The sequence below is a fragment of the Phyllostomus discolor genome, chromosome 5 (genome assembly GCF_004126475.2).
Source record: "Phyllostomus discolor isolate MPI-MPIP mPhyDis1 chromosome 5, mPhyDis1.pri.v3, whole genome shotgun sequence".
NCBI classification, from domain to species: domain Eukaryota; kingdom Metazoa; phylum Chordata; class Mammalia; order Chiroptera; family Phyllostomidae; genus Phyllostomus; species Phyllostomus discolor.
In genome coordinates, this window is record NC_040907.2 from 110,395,743 (window position 1) to 110,415,937 (window position 20,195).

Here is a 20,195-nt window from a genome sequence, read left to right on the forward strand (position 1 = left end):
GGGGAGATGCTGCAACTAGAAAAGGCACACAGAACACCGCTCAAGACCATTCTCTTAAGGAACAAAAGCCTTAAACTTCTGGAGGAAGGATGAAAAGTCCTATTGCTCAAGGGGACAGATGAAGACCCACAGAGGCTGAGAAAAGGTAAAAGAAACATCCTTCTATCCCCTGGGGAGAGGCAGAAAATCACTGTGGATCAAGACCATTCATGGTGCTCTATTGTTGGGAAAGAGGAAGGATCATGAAAGAAAAAGACACAGGGCAGAGCCAGGCTACCTTGACAGGAAGGGCAGGGACACTAAGAAAGCACCATGTCCAAGACTCAGTGACACAGGGCTGGACCAGAATCAGAAACTCACTCCCTGCCCCAACATAATAAAGGCCATATATGACAAACGCACAGCCAAATTCATACTCAGTGGCAAAAACTAAAAGTATTTCCCCTAAGACCAGGAATAAGACTAGGATGTCTGCTTTCACCAGTGTTAGCCAACATAATACTGTAAATTCTAGTTACAGCAGTCAGACAAGAAGAAATAAATGGCATCCAGATTGGAAAAGAGGAAATAAAACTATCATTATTAGCAGATGATATGATACTATACATAGAAAATACCAAAGACTCTACCAAAAAACTACTAACCTGATAAACGAATTTGGTAAAGTAGCAGGATACAAAATTAATATTCAAAAATTGGTGGCATTTTCATACATCAATAGTGAACTATCAGAGAAAGAAATTAAGAAAACAAACCCATTTACTATTGCAGGAAATAAAAAAGGTACCTAGGAATAAATTTAACCAAGGAGGTAAAAGACCTGTACTTGAAAAAATTATAGGATACTGAAAAAAAGAAAATGAGGAAGACACAAATAAGTAGAAGCACATACTGTGCTTATGGATTGAAAGAATTAGCATCATTAAAATGTCCATACTACCCAAAGCAATCTACAAATTGAATGCATGTCCTATTAAAATACCAATGACATATTTCACAGATCTAGTACAAATATTCCAAAAATTTATGTGGAATTAAAAAAGACCCTAAATAGCCTTAGCAATCTTGAGAAAAAAGAACAAAGTGGAAGTTATCATACTACCCAATGTTATCAAAACAGCCTGGTACTGGCATAAAAACAGGCATATAGATCAATGGAACAGAATGGAGAGCCCAGAAATAAACCTATACCTTTATGGTCAATTAATGTTTGACAAAGGGGGCAAGAAAACACAATGGAGTAAATATAGTCTCTTCAATAAATAGTGGTGGGAAAATTGGGCAGCTGTATGTAAACAAGTGAAACTAGACCACCAACTTACAACATACACAAGAATAAATTCAAAATGTGTAAGATACTTACATTTTATGTTTTGGAGAAAAAGACTTAAATTTAAGTCACAAAACCATAAAAATCCTAGAAGAAAACATAGGCAGTAAAATCTCAGGCATCTCTCATAGCAATATTTTTGCCAATACATCTCCTTGGCAATGAAAACAAAGTAAAAATAAACTAACGGGAGTATGCCAAACTAAAAACCCTTTGCATGGAAAAAGAAACCATCAACAAAATGAAAAGGCAATCCACTGGAAGGGAAAACATTCACAATGACACATCTGATAAGGGGTTAATTTCCAAAATATATAAAGATCTTATGCAACTCAATACCATGAAGACAATGTAAAAATGGGCAAAGGATATAAATAGACACTTCTCCAAAGAGGACATACAAGTGGCCAGTATGCATATGAAAAGATGCTCAATGTCGGACTTCTGGCCAAGATGGAGGCATAGGTAGTCGCACTGTGCCTCCTTGTGCAACCAAAACTAAGGACAACAAAAATTTACAAACAAAAAACAACCAGAACAGAGAGAAATGAACCAAACGGAAGTCTGACTACCATACATCCAGACCGGTAAGGAGGGTCAGAGTCAGAGGCCTATGGAGAGGGGTCGAGGGGTCCCGGCACGAAAAAGTGGTGGCTGGCAGATGCGGGCACGCAGGGCGCAGATGGCAGTTGGTGGACCCCAGAAGCGCAGGGGCAGCTGATGGACTGGTGGCAGACCCTGGGCGTGGGAGGCAACGAGCAGACCCAGTGAGGCATGCAAGGCAGCTGGCTGTCCGCAGCCACACATTCGCAGGCAAACTAAGTGAAAACGGGCAGCAACACAGACCACGCAACCCAGGGACCCAGCACTGGGAAACAAAGCCTAAAGCCACTGACTGAAAACACCTATGGAATTTGAGGCTGGGAGATTCTCTAGGCCTCACAGGAGGCTTCTTGGGGACACCCACAGAGTCCGAGAAAGTACACAAGCCCATCCGCGGGGAAGCCAGCACCAGAAGGGCCCAATTTGCTTGTGGGAAGTGGCAGAGGGGACTGAAGTCCTAGAGAGAGTGGAGCAGGGGCCATTGTTCCCTATCTGACCCCGCCCCCACATACAACATCACGACCCAGCGACTGAGGTGCCCCGCCTGGTGAACACCTAAGGCTCTGCCCCTCATATGTAACAGGCGCGACCAGACCAAAAAGGAAAAAAAATTAAATTAAATTAAAAAGATGGCTCAAACAGAATTACAAGCCCCAAAGCCAGTTTTTTTAAGCGACCGAGAGACAGCCAATCTATCAGATGCACAGTTCAAAGCACTGGTGATCAGGATGCTCACAGAATTGGTTGACTTTGGTCATAAATTAGGTGAAAAAATGCTCGCTACAATAAGAGAAATGAAGGAAAATGCACAGGGAACCAATAATGATGGAAAGAAAACTGGGTTTCAGATCAATGCAAGCGACCAGAAGGAAGAAAGGAACAACCAAACAGAAAAGAATGAAGAAACAAGAATTCAAAAAAAATGAGGAGAGGCTTAGGAACCTCCAGGACATCTTGAAATGTTCCAACATCTGAATTATAGGGGTACCAGGAGGGGAAGAGGAAAAACAACAAGTGGAAAAGTTAGTTGAACAAATAATAAAGGAGAACTTCCCCAATCTGGCAAAGGAAACAGACTTCCAGGAAGTCCAGGAAGCTCAGAAAGTCCCAAAGAGGTTGGACCCAAAAAGGAATACACCAAGACACATCATAATTACACTACCCAAGGTAAAAATGAAGGAGAGAATTCTAGAAGCAGCAAGAGATAAGGGGGCAGTTACCTACAAAGGAGTTCCCATCAGAATGTCAGCTGATTTCTCAAAAGAGAACTTGCAGGCAAGAAGGGGCTGGAAAGAAGTATTCCAAGTCATGAAAGGCAAGGACCTACATTCAAGATTGCTCTATCCAGCAAAGCTCTCATTTAGAATGGAAGGGCAGATAAAAGTACTTCTCAGATAAGGTCAAGTGAAAGGAGTTCATCATCACCAAGCCCTTATTATATGAAATGTAAAAGGGACTTATTTAAGAAAGAGAAGATAAAAAATATGAACAGCAAAAAAAAGACATCAAACTCAGTTAGTAACAACCATACCTAAAACAAAAGCAAACTAAGCAAACAAACACAACACGAATAGAACCACAGAAATGGAGGTCACATGGAGGATTAGCAACAGGGAAGTGGGAGGAGGAGAGAGGGGGAAAAGATATAGAGAATAAATAGCATAGACAATAGGTAGAAAATAGACGGGAGGGCAAGAATAGTATGGGAAATGTAGAAGCTAAGAGCTTATGACACATGGACATGAACTAAAGGGTGGGAATGTGGGTGGGAGGGGGTGGGCAGGGTGGAGGGGAGTGAAGGGGAAAAATGGGACAACTATAATAGCACAATCAATAAAATATATTTAAAAAGGATTCTCAATGTCAATATCAGAGAGATGGAAATTAAAACCACAATGAAATATCACCTCATGCCTATCATCAATAAATTAGCAAACAACAAGTGTTTGTTTGAGGAGGATGTGGAGAAAAGGAAACCCTCAAGCACTTTTGCTGGGAATGCAGACTGGTGCAACCACTGTGGAAAACAGCATGGAGTTTCCTCAAAAAATTAAAAATAGAACTACTTTTTTATTTATTTACATTTAAGATTTTATTTACATAATTTTAGCGAAAGGGGAAGGGAGAGAGGAAAGAGGATGGAGAGAAACACCAATATATGGTTACCTCTTGCGTGCTCCCCACTGGGGACCTGGCCTACAACCCATGCATGTGCCCTGAGTTGGAATCGAATTGGTAATGACCCTTTGGTTCACAGGCCAGCGCTCAATCTACTAAGCCACACAAACCAAGACTACCTTTTTAAAATATTTTATTAATTTTTCAGAGAGAGGGGAAGGAAGGGAAAGAGGGAGAGAAACATCAATGTGTGGTTGCCTCTCATGTACCTCCCCCTCACTAGGAACCTGGCCCGCAACCCAGGCATGTGCCCTGACTGGGACTAGAATGGTGACCCTTTGGTTGGCACTCAAACTATTGAGCCACACCAGCCAGGGCTAAAAATAGAACTACCTTTTGACCCAGTAATCCCACTTCTGGGAATATGTCTGAAGAAACCTGAAACACCAATTCAAAAGAATATATATACCTCTATGTTCCTTGCAGTGCTACTTATAATAGGCATGATCTGGAAACAACCTAAATGGCCATAAATAGATGAGTGGATAAAAAAGCTGTAGTACACAATGGCATACTACACAGTAGTTAAAAAAAAAAAAAAAGGAAATCTTACTTTTTTGCAACAGCATGGATGGACCAAGAAAGTATAATGCTAAGTGGAATAATCCAATCAGAGAAAGACAAGTACCATATGATCTCACTTATATGCAGAATCTAATGGACAAACTAATTTAACAAACAAAATAGGAATAGAAGCATAAGTACATGGAACAGACTGACAGCTGTCAGAATGGAGGGGTTTGGGGGCTGGATGAAAACAGGTGAAAGGATAAAGCAAAAAATATGTATTATACACAGACATGGACAACAGTATGGTGATAGCTAGAGGGAATGGGGAGTGGGAGGAGGTATAAGTGGGAAAGGGGTGATAAATGGGACAGAAAGAGGACTTGACTTTGGGTGATGAGCGCATGAATGCACAATGCAGATAATGTTTTATTGAGTTGTACACTTGAAACCTGTATGGTTTTATTAACCAATGCCATCCCAATAAATTCAGTTAAAAAAAAAAAAAAAAGAAACTCACTCCTGCTCCTACAACCAGGCTGGGAAATACCAAATGACAACCAACAGAGTGTATACAAATTGGGGAGGTGCAAGAACATGAAGAGACACTCTCTCTGAGGCCCAGGTGCAGAATGAAGGATTAAAGCTGATGGTAGAACAGAAATATTGAAAACTAGCAAACCACTCCCCACCACAAACACCAGGTAATGCTAGAGGAATTTGAAGCCAGTGGTGACCTGAAGGTAATGATAGCAATAACAAACTTGAATCCAGCTCAATGTCTGACAAGACTCACTTACTCTGCCCACTCCCCTGCTCCCAGTAAAAGGTCTAGGAAAACAGACATTCCATTTCCAGGTGAAAAAAAATTGTTTGCTTCAGTCTGCATTGTTCTATATGTAATGTTCAGCATTAAAGCAAAAATTACTAGACAGACAAAAAAGAAAAAAATCCACTATTAAGAGACAGAGCAATCAATAAAACCAGATTATGCCCTGGCTGGCGTAGCTCAGTGGATTGAGCATGGGCTGCGAACCAAAGTATCGCAGGTTCGATTCCCAGTCAAGGGCACATGCCTGGGTTGCAGGCCACGGCCCCCAGCAACTGCACATCAATGTTTCTCTTTCTCTCTTTCTCCCTCCCTTCCCTCTCTAAAAATAAATAAATAAAAACTTAAAAAAACAAACAAACAAACAAACAAAAAACCAGATTACCTCATCTGTTAGAGATTCTGAGACTAACAAGGAAAGGTATAAAGTTTGATCATCTGACAAATAGTTTATCTTTTGTGTTAGCCGCCGACTATATCTAGCATCATAGCTAAAGATACTATAAATCCACTCAAATGACAGTACACTATCTTCATATATATGGTGTCATACACTCATTACTTAACTATTATTAAGTACAAAACTAAGGTACTAACAATATGGTGGTTACCAGAGGGGACAGGGATGAGTGCAGATGAAGAAGATATAGGGGGTAAATATATGGTTATAAAAAGAGACTAGACTTTGGGTAGTGAACACACAATGCAATATACAAATGATATATAGGAAATTACACACCTGAAATTTATATAATGTTATTAACCAATGTACCCCAATAAATCTTTTAAAGATTTTATTTATTTTTAGAAAGAGGGGAAGGGAAGGAGAAAGAGAAGGAGAGAAACATCAATGTGTGGTTGCTTCTCATGAGCCCCTCTCTACTGGGGATGTGGCCCACAACCCAGGCATGTGCCCTGACTGGGAATCAAACTGGCAACCTGTTGGTTTGCAGGTCTGCACTCAATCCACTGAGTTACACCAGCCAGGCAATAAATTTAATTAAAAAAACAACAACAACTAAGACATCTTTTATGAGAGCTAAGATGGCAGTGGACATAGGTGGGAGCAGAGTCCACTTCCCCCTGCGCATGGGTGAAACACCTAGTTGTTCTTCTGAGGAAACTGAGGAACAGAGTGAACAACCAACATATCCCAGCATATGTGAAGGCTGGAAGCCAAAACTGTAGAGGACATTGAAAAAATCGGATGATAAGGAGAGTGCTTTAGGACAATAAGGTCCCTGGGACCAGCACAAGGACCAGGACAGCTGCAGTCCCAGGGCCTGTGACTGCCAGGACTGCCACAGGATTCTTGGAAGAGAGCCAGGTCAACGACTCCCTCTGTGCCAAGCATGGAGGTTTGAGCAGCACCAGGATGGACCTGGATGCTTGAAGTCACTGGGGGGAATAAGGACGAAAGTAGCACACACACAGGGCAGTTTGCACCTGCAGAGACTGTGGATGCTGGTTGGGAAGAGTTGGGCCATGACAGACCCTAACCCAGATAGTCTCCAGTACTGTTGAAGAGTTGGGCTGTGTGAGAGGCCAATAGTTTGTTTGGAGCTGCAGGCTTGAACACAATGAATTTAAATTAAAAAAAAAAAAAAAGGCACTCTGTGGCTGTTTGGGGAATTCCCCTGCAATAGCCACCCCCGCCTTCCCTGGCTGCCTCCCACAGTCTTGGCCATGGGCCTGCCTCTGCTGCTAGGACCCAGGCTGCACCTCTTACCTGCCCCCAGCCAAGGGGGAAAGGCACCCAACCACGCCTGCAATCCCAGTGGTGTGTGACTGACCCAGCTCCCTCCGCCCCCACCACAGCAGAGGCCTGTGAGTACCTGACACGGCCACCCCAAGACTGCACTCCAGCCACAGCAGCAGAGGCCAGGGGCTCACGCCCACCGCCCTGGGGGCAAAGTGCACCTCACTGTGCCAAACATAGGCACCACCTGCCAGACCCCACCGCCCCAGCTGCAGCAACAGAGGAGGCGTGCACCCAAGTCTGCCTCCTCAGTCACGGAGGCACCCTCGCCCTATGGGCCAAACTGGCTCACTAAGATGAAGGTGGAGGCGCCCCCAACAGAGGAGAGCAGCAGGGCTCAGGGAGTCAGAAGTCCCCAGAAAGACTTAACTCAGTGAGGGAGCCAAACTACCCTGAAGAGACTCTGAAAGTCCCTTGCATCTAGGACAGTGAAGAGTGAGAAGGTGGTATGTGAGTAGCCCCTAACTAGTACACCTCAAGGACAGTACAAATGGTGGACTGAAAGCGTTGGCCTGACGCCAAAGGACACTGTGGGCCCGGCAGCGAACTGAGGATCTAGGCAATGGTGAAGAGTGCAGCTCAGACCTGGCCCCCATCCACATAAAACCACAGGAAGGAAGAAAAGCGAAACCTACTCCCCCCTCAGCCTGCTGCAGCCAGGAAGACCAGCAGAACTGGCTTGGCCGGTCTAAAGCCAGCTGGAGGACTTTCTTTCTGTTTAGTTTTCTTCATTTTGTTTCTTTAATTGCATCATTTGACTGATTTTCCTTGTTCTCTCTCTCATAGTGTATTTTTATTTTCCTTCTTTCACTTCACTTAATGTTCCAATAGCACACTATTCTAGGTCATGTTCTTCTTATTCTTGTTATTCAGATCACACAGATTCTGTCATATGATTGTTGCTCCATTACCATTGTAAATAACTGTTGTTCCATACAATTGTAAATACTACACAGCACCTCTCCCAGATCTTAGCTCACTTCATTATTTCTGGAACTTTATTACTATTGTGGTTAACTAATTGTCCCATACACTACAACTATTTTCTATCATTTACTCTCACTATATCTCATAATCTGACCTCCTACAAGCTCACTGTTTTCTGGATCCAACTCACAATCCTTCCCTACTAACAAAAGTGTTCTCTTTTTTCCACTCTGTCTTAGAAGTGACTAGTTGGATGAAATATCATGGTTAACACTATACTAATCCAAAGGATCTCCTATCTCTTCTCTATGGGCTGGTAATTTAAGTCCAATAAAATACATTCTCACTGCCTTCATCCATTGTGCCTTCCCGTCCAACTAATCAAATAAAACAGAGGTGGGAGCTGTGAACAACAGTATACCTGTTGGAAGAGAGAACCCACCAAGAAAGGAACCACCATCAGATAAAAATGGAAGAAGGTGAAGGAGTGAGTGGAAGCCACACTAACCCCCACCCAGGAACAATCTGGAAGTACAAGTAAACGGTGGAGAAATTACCCAGAACAAACAACTAAGAGCAAGAGAGAAGCCTCAAAACCTTGAACAGACAGAAGAACCAGCTTCAACACAACCTGTCCACACCTGCAAAAAGAATACAAGATGTGGTACACAAAGCGACCCTCAGTTAACCAGTTACAGTGAAGGAGCCACCAAAGAAAGACCCAGTAACAGTCAAAACCCAAAGATATCCAGAGAGCCAAGATAAATGACAGCTCAAGACCAGAAAGCTCAGGAGACCAAGGAGACAGAACTACTGAGTATCACAGGTCTCCTATGACAGAAGTTCACACCATAAACCCAGGGAGTCAGAACAGATCAATTTAAGAAGCTGAGGCTAACAAGAAGAGTCTCAAAAACAACGGGAAGACAAAGAAACAATCCTGTTGGGAACCACCCTGACTGGTATCAGAAGCAGAAACCCCCGCCTAGACTAAGGCTAAGGGAATGCCCTTGGAACCGTAAGCCAGCACGGAGACAAAAGCTTATCTCCCTGGCAGGAGCGCTGCTTCATTCATAACTGAACCCCAAAGCTTGGTCGGTTAGCCAAAGAAAGGTAAGATTTCCCAAGGGGGGAACGACCTAAGACAGGCACGATCACATGGGAGGCCCCCCAAAAGGAATTTGGGGGCTGCAGCAAAAGGGGGTGATGGACCCTCGCTCCTCAGCTTTGACATAGCCTGAGTTCTCCTCATCTGGGAGAAAATCTCCTTATCTCTTGGTTGCCTTAGTTCCCACGGTCCACCTAAGCCTGAAACAATGACAGGGTGGTGCAGCTCTGTGCTGAAAAGGGCGGATTCCCCGGGTGATCAGGCCTAAGAAAGAACATGTAAATTACTGTGAAACCTTCTTTCTTTAGAATGCTCTCAGTTGAATGAGAAGGGTCCAAGGAGGAAGTTAGTTTGTTCCTCAAAGTCTTACAGTTCTTTGACCCTGACTCAAAATAGATCCGCAGAGTTCCTTGTTATCTATTGTTCCTTACTTCCTCGTAATGAGTACTGTACTTTACCTGAATTATTATGCAAAATGAGCCCAAATAAAAGCAGGTTTGGATGGTAAATTGGTGCGCTCCCCACTAGAGGGGGTGGCCATTCCGTCCCTACTTCTCCACAAAAATTAGTCTGTCTCTGTGCATGCTTTTTCTCGAGGTTCGGGGAGCCATCCGCAGCATTCCGTGATCACTGCTGGCTGGTGACCCACACATCACAATCCCCAAATGAAAGGAAAGGAGGAAGCCTCAGAAAGAATGCTAAATTAGGCGACTTCCGGCAAGATGGAGGAATAGGTGGACGCACCGTACCTCCTCGTACAACCAAGATTAGAAAACCAATAATTTACAACAATAATTTACTATCAGAATAACACCCAGATCCGGCAGAGGATTCATCTGAATGGAAGTCGGGCAGCCAAGAAGTTGAAGTAGACGCGCTCATCCGGACTGGTAGGAGAAGACGAGCCGGCGGGCGCGGGGCTGGCTCAGGTCGGCGGCGCGGAGGTCGGGGGAAGGTTTGGCGCGAAATCGGCGCAAAAGCCATCGGGCGCGTAAGAAGTCAGCGGTGATCCCTGAGTACGCACGCTGCAGCTGGCAGACCCAGAGGGGTAGCGATTGTGGACCAGGGCAGAACTCACAGCCCAGAAGCTCAGACAAGGGCCTGAGTCCAGGGGAACGGAACTACCGCCATTGTTTTCTCCCGCCCCGCTCCTGCTCATGCCCCGCCCCACATATAACGTCACAATCTAGCGACCGGGGTGCCCAGCCCCGGTGAGCACCTAAGGCTCCGCCCCCCACTGTAACAAGAGCAACCAGACCAGGAAAAAAAAAAAGGAGAGACAGGGGAGAAAAAAAAAATGTTTTCAACAGAGCAGATCAGTCCCCCAGGACTCATCCTTTTGAGTGACCAAGAATTAGCCAATCTATCAGATGCGCAGTTCAAAACACTGGTGATCAGAAAGCTCACGGAACTGGTGGATTTTGGACGAAATTTAGATGAAAGAATACAGATTACCATAAAACAGATGCAGGAAGACACGCGGAGGAGAGCCAATAGTGAAAGGAAGGAATCTGAGTCTCAAAACAATACAGTGGACCAGAAGGAAGATAGAATCAACCAAGCAGGAAAGCATGATGAAATAAGAATTGAAAAAATTGAGGAAAAGATTAAGAGCATCCAAGACACCTTTAAACGTTCCAATATCCGAATTATAGGGGTACCAGAATCGGAAGGGGAAAAGCAACAGATTGAGCACGTATTTGAACAAATAGTAAAGGAGAACTTCCCCAATCTGGCAAAGGGAACAGTCTTCCAAGAAATCCAAGAAGCTCAGAGAGCCCCAAAGAAGTTGGATCCAAGAAGAAACACACCAAGGCACATCATAATTATATTAGCCAAGGTAAAAACGAAGGAGAGAATCCTAGAAGCAGCAAGACGTAAGGGGACGGTAACCTACAAAGGAGTTCCCATCAGACTCTCAGCTGATTTCTCCAAAGAGACCTTACAGGCAAGAAGGGGCTGGAAAGAAATATTCCAAGTCATGAAAGACAAGGACCTACATCCCAGATTGCTCTATCCAGCAAAGCTCTCATTTAGAATGGAAGGGCAGATAAAGTGCTTCTCAGATAAGGTCAAGTTAAAGGAGTTCATCATCACCAAGCCCTTATTTTATGAAATGTTAAAGGGACTTATCTAAGAAAAGACGATAAAGAAAAGACATGTATAGTAAAAGGACAGCAAACTCACAATTATTAACAACCACACCTACAGCAAAAACAAAAGAAACTAAGTAAACAATTAGAACAGGAACAGAACCACAGAAATGGAGGGCACATGGCGTGTTAGCAGCAGGGGGGTGGGAGGAGGAGAGAGGGGGAAAAGGTATAGAGAATAAGTAGCATAGAATGTAGGTTGAAAATAGATAGGGGGAGGGCAAGAATAGTACGGGAAATGTAGAAACTAAAGAACTCTTAAGTATGACACATGGACATGAACTAAAGGGGGAAATGTGGGTGGGAGGGGGGTACAGGGTGGAGGGGAGAGAAGGGGGGAAATGGGACAACTGTAATAGCATAATCAATAAAATATATATTTAAAAAAAAAGAATGCTAAATTAAATAGAGGCAACTCACTATCAGATACTGAGTTCAAAGCAATGGTTATCAGGAAGCTCAATGAGCTCACAGACAATTACCAAAAACTACAGGGAAACTACAATGAACTCACTGCAAACTATACCAACATGAAAAAGGAAATAGAAACTATCAACAAAGGCCAAGAGGAAATGAAGAATACAATTTCTGCATTGAAGAAACACAAAAGAAGGAAACAAAAGCAGGCTAGATGAAGCAGAGGATGGGATCAGCGAGATGGAGCATGGAGTAGAAAAAAAAGCACCCAGAAAGAAAAAAGAGAAGGAAAAGAGACTCAGAAGTAATGAAGAGAGGTTAAGAGAAATGTAAAACATAAAATGGAATAATATCCATACAATAGGGATACCAGAAGCAGAAAGAGAATATCAAGGAATAGAAAACCTGTTTGAAAAAGTAATGATGGAAAACTTTCCTAACTTAATGAGAGAAAAAGTCACACAAATCCAGAAACACAGAGTCCCAATCAAGAGGAACCCAAAGAGGCCCACTTCAAGACACATCATAATTAAAATGGCAAAATTCCAAGACAAAGAGAGAATCCCAAAGGGAGCAATGGAGAAATAGGAAGCAACATTGAAAGGAGCCCTGATAAGACTAACAGCTGACTTCTCAATGGAAACACTCCAAGACAAAAAGGAATGTCAAGAAATATTCCAAGTAATGAAAACCAAGGGCATGCATCCGAGACTACTCTACCCAGCAAGGCTCTATATTAAAATGAAAGGCCAAATAAGGAGCTTCCTGGACAAAAGAAGCCTCAAAGAATACACCTCCACCAAACCAGCTCTGCAAGATATGCTAAAGGCTCTGCTTTAAGAACAGGAAGAAAAACAGCAAGACAGAGAGAGAGAAGAACACAGGTATGAAAAAATGACAATGAATAAGTACATATCAATAATAACCTTAAACACAAATGGATTAAATGCCCCAGTCAAAAGACACAGAATAGCAGAATGGATAAGAAAGCAGGACCCACGCATATGCTGCCTACAAGAGACCTACCTCAGAACAAAAGACCTACACAGACAGAAAGTGAAGGGCTGGAAACAAATATTCCAAGCAAATGGACAGGGGAAAAAAATCCAGGGTAGGAATACTCATATCAGATAAAATAGACTTCAAAAAAAGAGCCATAAAAAGATACCCAGAAGATTACTTAATAATCAAAAGAAAAATCCATCAAGAAGACATAAACATTGTAAATATATATCCACCCAGCATAGGAGCACCCAAATACAGAAAGAAAATCTTGGAGGACTTTAAGAAAGATATTGACAGCAACACAGTTATATTAGGGGATTTTAATACCCCACTGTCAGAAATGGATAGATCTTCCAAACAAAATATCAACAAAGATATTGTGGCATTGAACAATGCCCTAGATCAAATGGACTTAACTGATGTATACAGAGCATTTCATCCCAAAAGAGGCAAACTACACATTTTTTTCAAATGCACATGGGACACTTTCAAAGATAGACTACATGATAGAACACAAAACAAGCCTCAACAAATTCAAGAAAACTGAACTGATATCAAGCATTTTCTCAGACCACAAGGGACTGAAACTAGAAACCAATCTCAGGGTAAAAAACCCCAAATCACTCAGACTCATAGAAATTGAACAGCATGCAACTAAACAATGAATGGGTCAAGAATGAGATTAAAGAAGAAATCAAAAAGTTTCTGGAAACAAACGAAAATGAACTAACAACAATCCAAAACTTATGGGACACAGCGAAGGTACTCCTGAGAGGGAGCTTATAGTGATACAGGCCTACCTAAAAAAGTATAAATATTTCAAATAAACAACCTAATCCTGCACCTACAAGAACTGAGGAAACAACAAAGACAGCCCACAGAAAGTAGAGGAAAAGAAATCACCCAGATCAGAGCAGAATTAAATGACATAGAGACTAAAAGCACAATTCTAAGGATCAATGAATCCGGGAGCTAGTTCTTTGAAAAGATAAAATCAACAAGCCTTTAAGCACACTCATCAAGAAAAAAAGAGAGAGGACTCAAATAAACACAATCAGAAATGAAAGAGGAGAAATTACAACTGATACCACAGAAATACAAAGGATTGTAAGAAATTACTACAAAGAACTACATTCCAAGAAATTTGAAAACCTAGGTGAATTGGACAAATTTCTAGAAAAATATAATCTTCAACAACTCACTGAAGAAGAAGCAAAAAGCCTGAACAGACCAATAACAGCAGACGAAACTAAAGCAGTAATCAAGAAACTCCTGACACACAAAAGCCCTGGACCAGATGTTTTCACAGGAGAATTTTACAAAGCATTTAAGGAAGAGCTAACCCTCATCCTTCACAGATTATTCCAAACAATCCAAGAAGATGGAAGACTCCCTAACTCTTTTTCTGAAGCCAGCATCATGCTCACCCCAAAACCAGATCAAGACATAACAGAGAAAGAAAAAGTTGGGCCAATATCACCAATGACATAGACACTAAAATCCTCAACAAAATATTAGCAAATCATATCCAGCAATGCATGAAAAAGATCATACACCATGACCAAGTGGGATTCATCCCAGGGATGCAAGGATGATACAATATTCATGAATCAGTAAACATAATACATCACATAAACAAAATGAAAGACCAAGACTGTTACAGGGTGCATCCAAGAGGGGGGCCCCAAATGGGCATTTGAAATGGGGTCCAGAACTTATGGTGTCCAGGAGATTTTAAGATGTCTCCATCCCCCACCCCAGGGTGTGGGTTGGGGGAAGGGACAAATGGAGCAGGGCCATTGAGAGCTGTTTAGCATAGCAACAGCCTTGCAGCTAAGCTCTGGCTTGGTCATTTAACATATCTATAGCCTTTGGCTGGTCGCTTAGATATGTTAAATAGCTGTGATCAGCTCTAAGCCAGGGGAATGGAAGTAACTTCCCCACCTAGAAGTAACTTCCCCACCCAGATGTAACTGGGGGGGCGGGTCCCCTGCATTATAGCGCCTGCGTGGGAGCTCAGAGAGGATTGGCTCCAGGACATGGGGCCATACCTGCCCAGACTCATGATGGCAGCCCAGTAAAGCTGGAAAGACTATGAGTTCTGCCATGGGCAGCCCTGAGGAGGAGAACCATGCTGCTTTAGGAGAGCCATGCACAGCCCTGAGGAGAGCCATGTGCAGCCATTGGAGGGGAATCATGCTGCTTTAAGAGGGAAAACCATGCTGCTTTAGGGGGGAGAACCATGCTGCTTTAGGAAGGAGAAGCACGCGGACTTGAGGGAGTGTAGACTCCTGCAGCCCTGAGAAGAGAACCACGCGGCCTGGCAGAGTGGGGCCCCCACAGCTTTAGAAGGGGGAACCACCACCTGGTTTTAGCAGAGATCCCGGCGACTCAGCCGAGGGTGCCGGGAACCCAGGGAGGTCTCCCAGTTGAGATCGAGTACTAACTGGGAAGAACCAGAGGACTGCCTAAGCCATGGACTTCTATTTCCTTTCCTGAGATATGGTACTCTGGACTGGGCAAAGGGGGAAGGAAGGAAGCACTGTGTGTTTGTGGGTGTTTTTAGGGACTTTAGGATTTTTGATAGACATTAGGTCACTACTTTAAGTTAGTATAGCATTAAATAAACATTTCCTTTCCTTTTCACGAATCTCTGGCATTGAGAGACGTCTTTCCTCTGGCGGCGGACATAACGGACCCGGGGCCTTCTTTCAATAATAGTATATTGTCCCAGGCCCCCCTTGTTGTGTTCTGTAACAAGACCACATGATCAAATCAACAGATGCAGAAAAAGTACGTGATAAGATACAGCATCCATTTATGATAAAAACACTTAGCAAAGTGGGAACAGAAGGAGCATTCCTCAAAATAATAAAGGCCATATGTGAGAGACACACAGCCAACATCAAACTTAGAGCTTTCCCACTAAGAGCAAGAATAAGACAAAGATGTCTGCTTTCACCATTCCTATTCAACATAGTATTGGAAATCCTAGCCACAGCAATCAGACAAGAAAAAGAAATAAAATGTATCCAAATCAGAAAGAAGGGAACAAAACTGTCATGGTTTGCAGATGACATGATAGTGTACACAGAAAATCCTAGAGACTCCACCAAAAAACTGCTCACAGTAATAAATGAATTTGGCAAAAAGCGGATACAAAACCCCAGAATATCAGAAATCAAAGGCATTTTTGTACACCTACAATAAAATATCAGAAACAGAAATGAGGAAAAATCTCATTTACAACAGCAACAAGAAAAATAAAGCACACAGGAATGAAACTAACCACGGAGGTAAAACACCTGTACTTGGAAAACTACAAAACACTGAAGAAAGAAATTAAGGAAGACACAAACAAATGGAAGTATATAATGTGTTCATTGATTGGAAGAATTAACATCACCAAAATGTCCATGCTGCCCAAAGCAATTTATAGATTCAATACAATCCCTATTGAAGTACCAATGACATACTTCACAGACATAGAACAAATGTTTCAAAAATTTATATGGAACCATAAATGACCCCAAATAGCTGCAGCAATTTTGCGAAAGGAGGACAAAGTAGGAGGGATCACAATATCTTATATCAAACTGTATTATAAAGCAACTGTAATGAAAACAGTCTAGTACTGGCATAAGAACAGACACGTAGATCAGTGGAACAGAACACACAGCCCAGAAATAAACCCAAGTCTCTATGCTCAATTAATATTTGACAAAGGGGGCAGAAGCATAAAAATGGCCTCTTCAACAAATGGTGTTGGGAGGTCTGGACAACTACATGCACAAAAATGAAACTTGATCACCAACTCACACAATACATGTAAAATAAACTCAAGGTGGATAAAAGACTTAAATGTAAGTCATTACACCATAAAAGTCTTAGAGGAAAACATCAGCAGGAAAATCTCAGACATTCTATGTAGCAATATTTTCACTGATTTGTCCCCTAAAGCAAGGGACATAAAGGAAAGAAGAAACAAATGGAACCTCATCAAAATAAAAAGCTTCTGCATGGCCAAAGAAAACAGCATTAAAATGAAAAGAGAACCAACTATATGGGAAAACATATTTTCCAATGATACCTCAGACAAGGGTTTGATCTCCAAAATATACAAAGTACTCACATGACTCCACTCCAGGAAGACAAAATCCCAATTAAAAAATGGGCAAGGGGACTTCCAGCAAAGATGGAGGCATAGGTAGACACACTGTGCATCCTCACACAACCAAGATAGGGACCAACAACAATTTAGAAACAGAATAACAACCAGAACTGACAGGAAATTGAACTGTATGTAAGTTGGACAACCAAGAAGTTAAATTAGACATGTTCATCAAGACCGGTAGAAGGGGTAGAGTGGGGGAGCCGGGCATGGGTCTTGGTGCAGAGAGCAGAGAGTGTCGGGACTGGGACCAGGGGTGTAAGGCATCCAGGGCATGCAAGACCACAGCGGGTGGGCCCTGAGTGTATAAGTGGCAGCTGGCAGACCCTGGCCAAGGGGTGGCAACCAGCAGACACAGCAAGGGGCGATTGTGAAGCAAGGCCCTGTACCCAACCCAGGATCTCAGCGCTGGGAAATAGCGCCTTGGGGCACTGACTGAAAACACCTCTGAGGGTTGAGGCACAGTCAGAGACTCCCAGCCTCACAGGAGAGGTTATTGCAAAGTTCCACAGCATGCACAAGCCCACCCATATGGGAATTGGCACCAGAGGGGCCCAGTTTGCTTGGGGTGAAGCGGCAGAAGGGACTGAGGTCTGGCAGGGAGCGGAGCAAGTGCCATTCTTCCCTCTCAGACCCTGCCCCCACATACAGCATCACAACCCAGTGACTGGGGTGCCTAGCTCTGGTGAACACCTAAGGCTCCCCCACTCATATGTACCAGGCACAACCAGACAAAAAAAAAAAAAAAAAGATGGCTCAAATAGAACTGAAACCACACATCCAGTACTTTTAAGCGATGGAGAGACAGCCAACCTATCAGATGCACACTTCAAAACACTGGTAATCAGGATGCTCACAGAATTGGTTTAATTTGGTCACAAATTAGATGAACAAATGAAGGCTACAATAAGTGAAATGAAAAATGCACAGGGACCAATAGTGGTGGAAAGAAAGCTGGGTCTCACATCAATGGAGTGGACCAGAAAGAAGAAAAAAACATACAACCAAAAAGAATGAAGAAGTAAGAATTCAAAAAAATGAGGAGAGGCTTAGGAACCTCCAGGACATCTTAAAACGTTCTAACATCCGAATTATAGGGGTGCCAGAAGGAGAAGAGGAAGAGCAACAAGTGGAAAAGTTATTTGAACAAATAATAAAGGAGAATTTCCCCATTCTGGCAAAGGAAATAGACTTCCAGAAAGCTCAGAGAGTCCCAAACAAGTTGGACCCAAGAAGGAACACACCAAGGCACATCATAATTACATTAGCCAAGGTAAAAATGAAGGAGAGAATCCTAGAAGCAGCAAGAGAGAAGGAGACAGTCACCTACAAAGGAGTTCCCATCAGACTGTCAGCTGATTTCTCAAAAGAGAACTTGCAGGCAAGAAGGGGCTGGAAAGAAGTATTCCAAGTCATGAAAGGCAAGGACCTACATTCAAGATTGCTCTATCCAGCAAAGCTTTCATTTAGAATGGAGGGGCAGATAAAGTGCTTCTCAGATAAGGTCAAGTGAAAGGAGTTCATCATCACCAAGCCCTTATTTTATGAAATGTTAAGGGGACTTATCTAAGAAAAAGAAGATAAAAAACATGTATAGTAAAATGACAGCAAACTCACAATTATTAACCACCACACCTAAAACAAAAGCAAAAACAAACTAAGCCAACAACTAGAACAGGAATAGAACCACAGAAATGGAGGTCACATGGAGGGTTAGCAACAGGGGAGTGGGAGGAGGAGAGAGGAGGAAAAGATACAGAGAATAAGCAGCATAGACAATAGGTAGAAAATAGACAGGTGAGGGCAAGAATAGCATGGGAAATGTGGAAGCTAAAGAACTTATGACACATGGACATGAACTAAAGGGGGGGAACGTGGGTGGGAGAGGGTGTGCTGGGTGGAGGGGAATGAAGGGTGGGGTAATGGGACAACTGTAATAGTATAATCAATAAAATATATTTAAAAAATGGGCAAAAGACTTGAACAGTCAGTTCTCCAAGGAGGACATACAAAGGGCCTTGAGGAATATTAAAAGATGCTCAGCATCACTAGCCATCAGAGAGATGCAAATTAAAACCACAATGGGATACCACTTCACACCAGTCACAACGGCCATCATAAACAAATCAACAAGCAACACGTGTTGGAGAGGATGTGGAGCAAAGAGAACCCTAGTGTACTGTTGGTGGGAACACAGCCACTGTAGAAAACACTTTAGAATTTCCTCAAAAAACTAAAAATGGAACTGCCTTTCAACCCAGGAATTCCACTGCTGGGATTATACTCTAAGAATCCTGAAACACCACTTCAAAAGAACCTATGCACCCTAATGTTCACAGCAGCACAATTTACAACAGCCCAGTGCTGGAAGCAACCTAAGTACCCATCAGTAAATGAATGGATCAAAAAACTGTGGCACATGTACACAATAGAATACTACGCAGCAGAGAGAAAGAAGGAGCCTCAACCCTTTGCAACATGAATGGAACTGGAAAACATTATGATAAGTGAAATAAGCCAGGTGGTAGGGGAGAAATACCATATGATCTCAGCTTTAACTGGAATCTAATCAACAAAACAAACAAGCAAGCAAAATATAACCAGGGAAAGTGAAATTAAGAACAATCTGATAGTAACAAGATGGTAGGTGGGAGGGTATAATGTGGGGAAGAGGGGAAGGGTTTTCAGGAACAACTGTAAAGGATACATGGACAAAATAAGGGGGTCTGGAAGCAGGGGAGGGAGGTGGGTTTGGCTGGGGTTGTTGGGGAGTGGTGGGGTGTAAATGCAGATAACTGTAATTGAACAACAATAAAATAATATTAAAAAAATTAAGATCTTAGTGTTTTTTTGTGTACCAATTGACACTTTAGGGTAAGAAGAGATTAAGTGCTTGCTTCCCTCTATTTGTGTGCTGAGACAGGTGTATAGCAATTAAGCCTTAATTTATAGTCTAGTGTTCATTCTATTCCAATATACACTCTATACCCCTGAAATCAGTGGTTTCACCAAGAACAACCTCTCCATGATATGTTGGTATCTCACCTATAACTCTGCTCAGCCCGTCGGAAGAAATGTTTAGAAGAATCTTCTCTATCAGCTTTGATCCCACGTGGATGCAAACCTTGTGGATTCCATCAACTATGGTCATTGAAGCTGGCCTACAAGAGTATATAGCACATGACCATCAAAAGATTTTCCCATTTTA

The 20,195-nt window shown here is 42.7% G+C and overlaps 1 protein-coding gene across 6 annotated transcripts in view; it reads right to left on the reverse strand.

Annotated features, from left to right (window-relative positions):
- SHLD2 (shieldin complex subunit 2) overlaps positions 1-20,195 on the reverse strand; it is a 234,068-nt gene that overhangs the window by 56,311 nt on the left and 157,562 nt on the right. For 5 of the 6 annotated variants that reach the window (XR_004903366.1, XM_036026711.1, XM_036026712.1 and 2 more), the window contains one exon: positions 20,033-20,148. The exons of the other annotated variant lie outside the window; for it this stretch is intronic. Coding sequence is in view for 4 of the 5 variants with exons in the window: in XM_036026711.1 (XP_035882604.1) it covers positions 20,033-20,148 (116 nt within the window). In the remaining variant the exon portion in view is untranslated. The remainder of the gene's footprint in view (positions 1-20,032; positions 20,149-20,195) is intronic. 6 annotated transcript variants of the gene reach the window in all.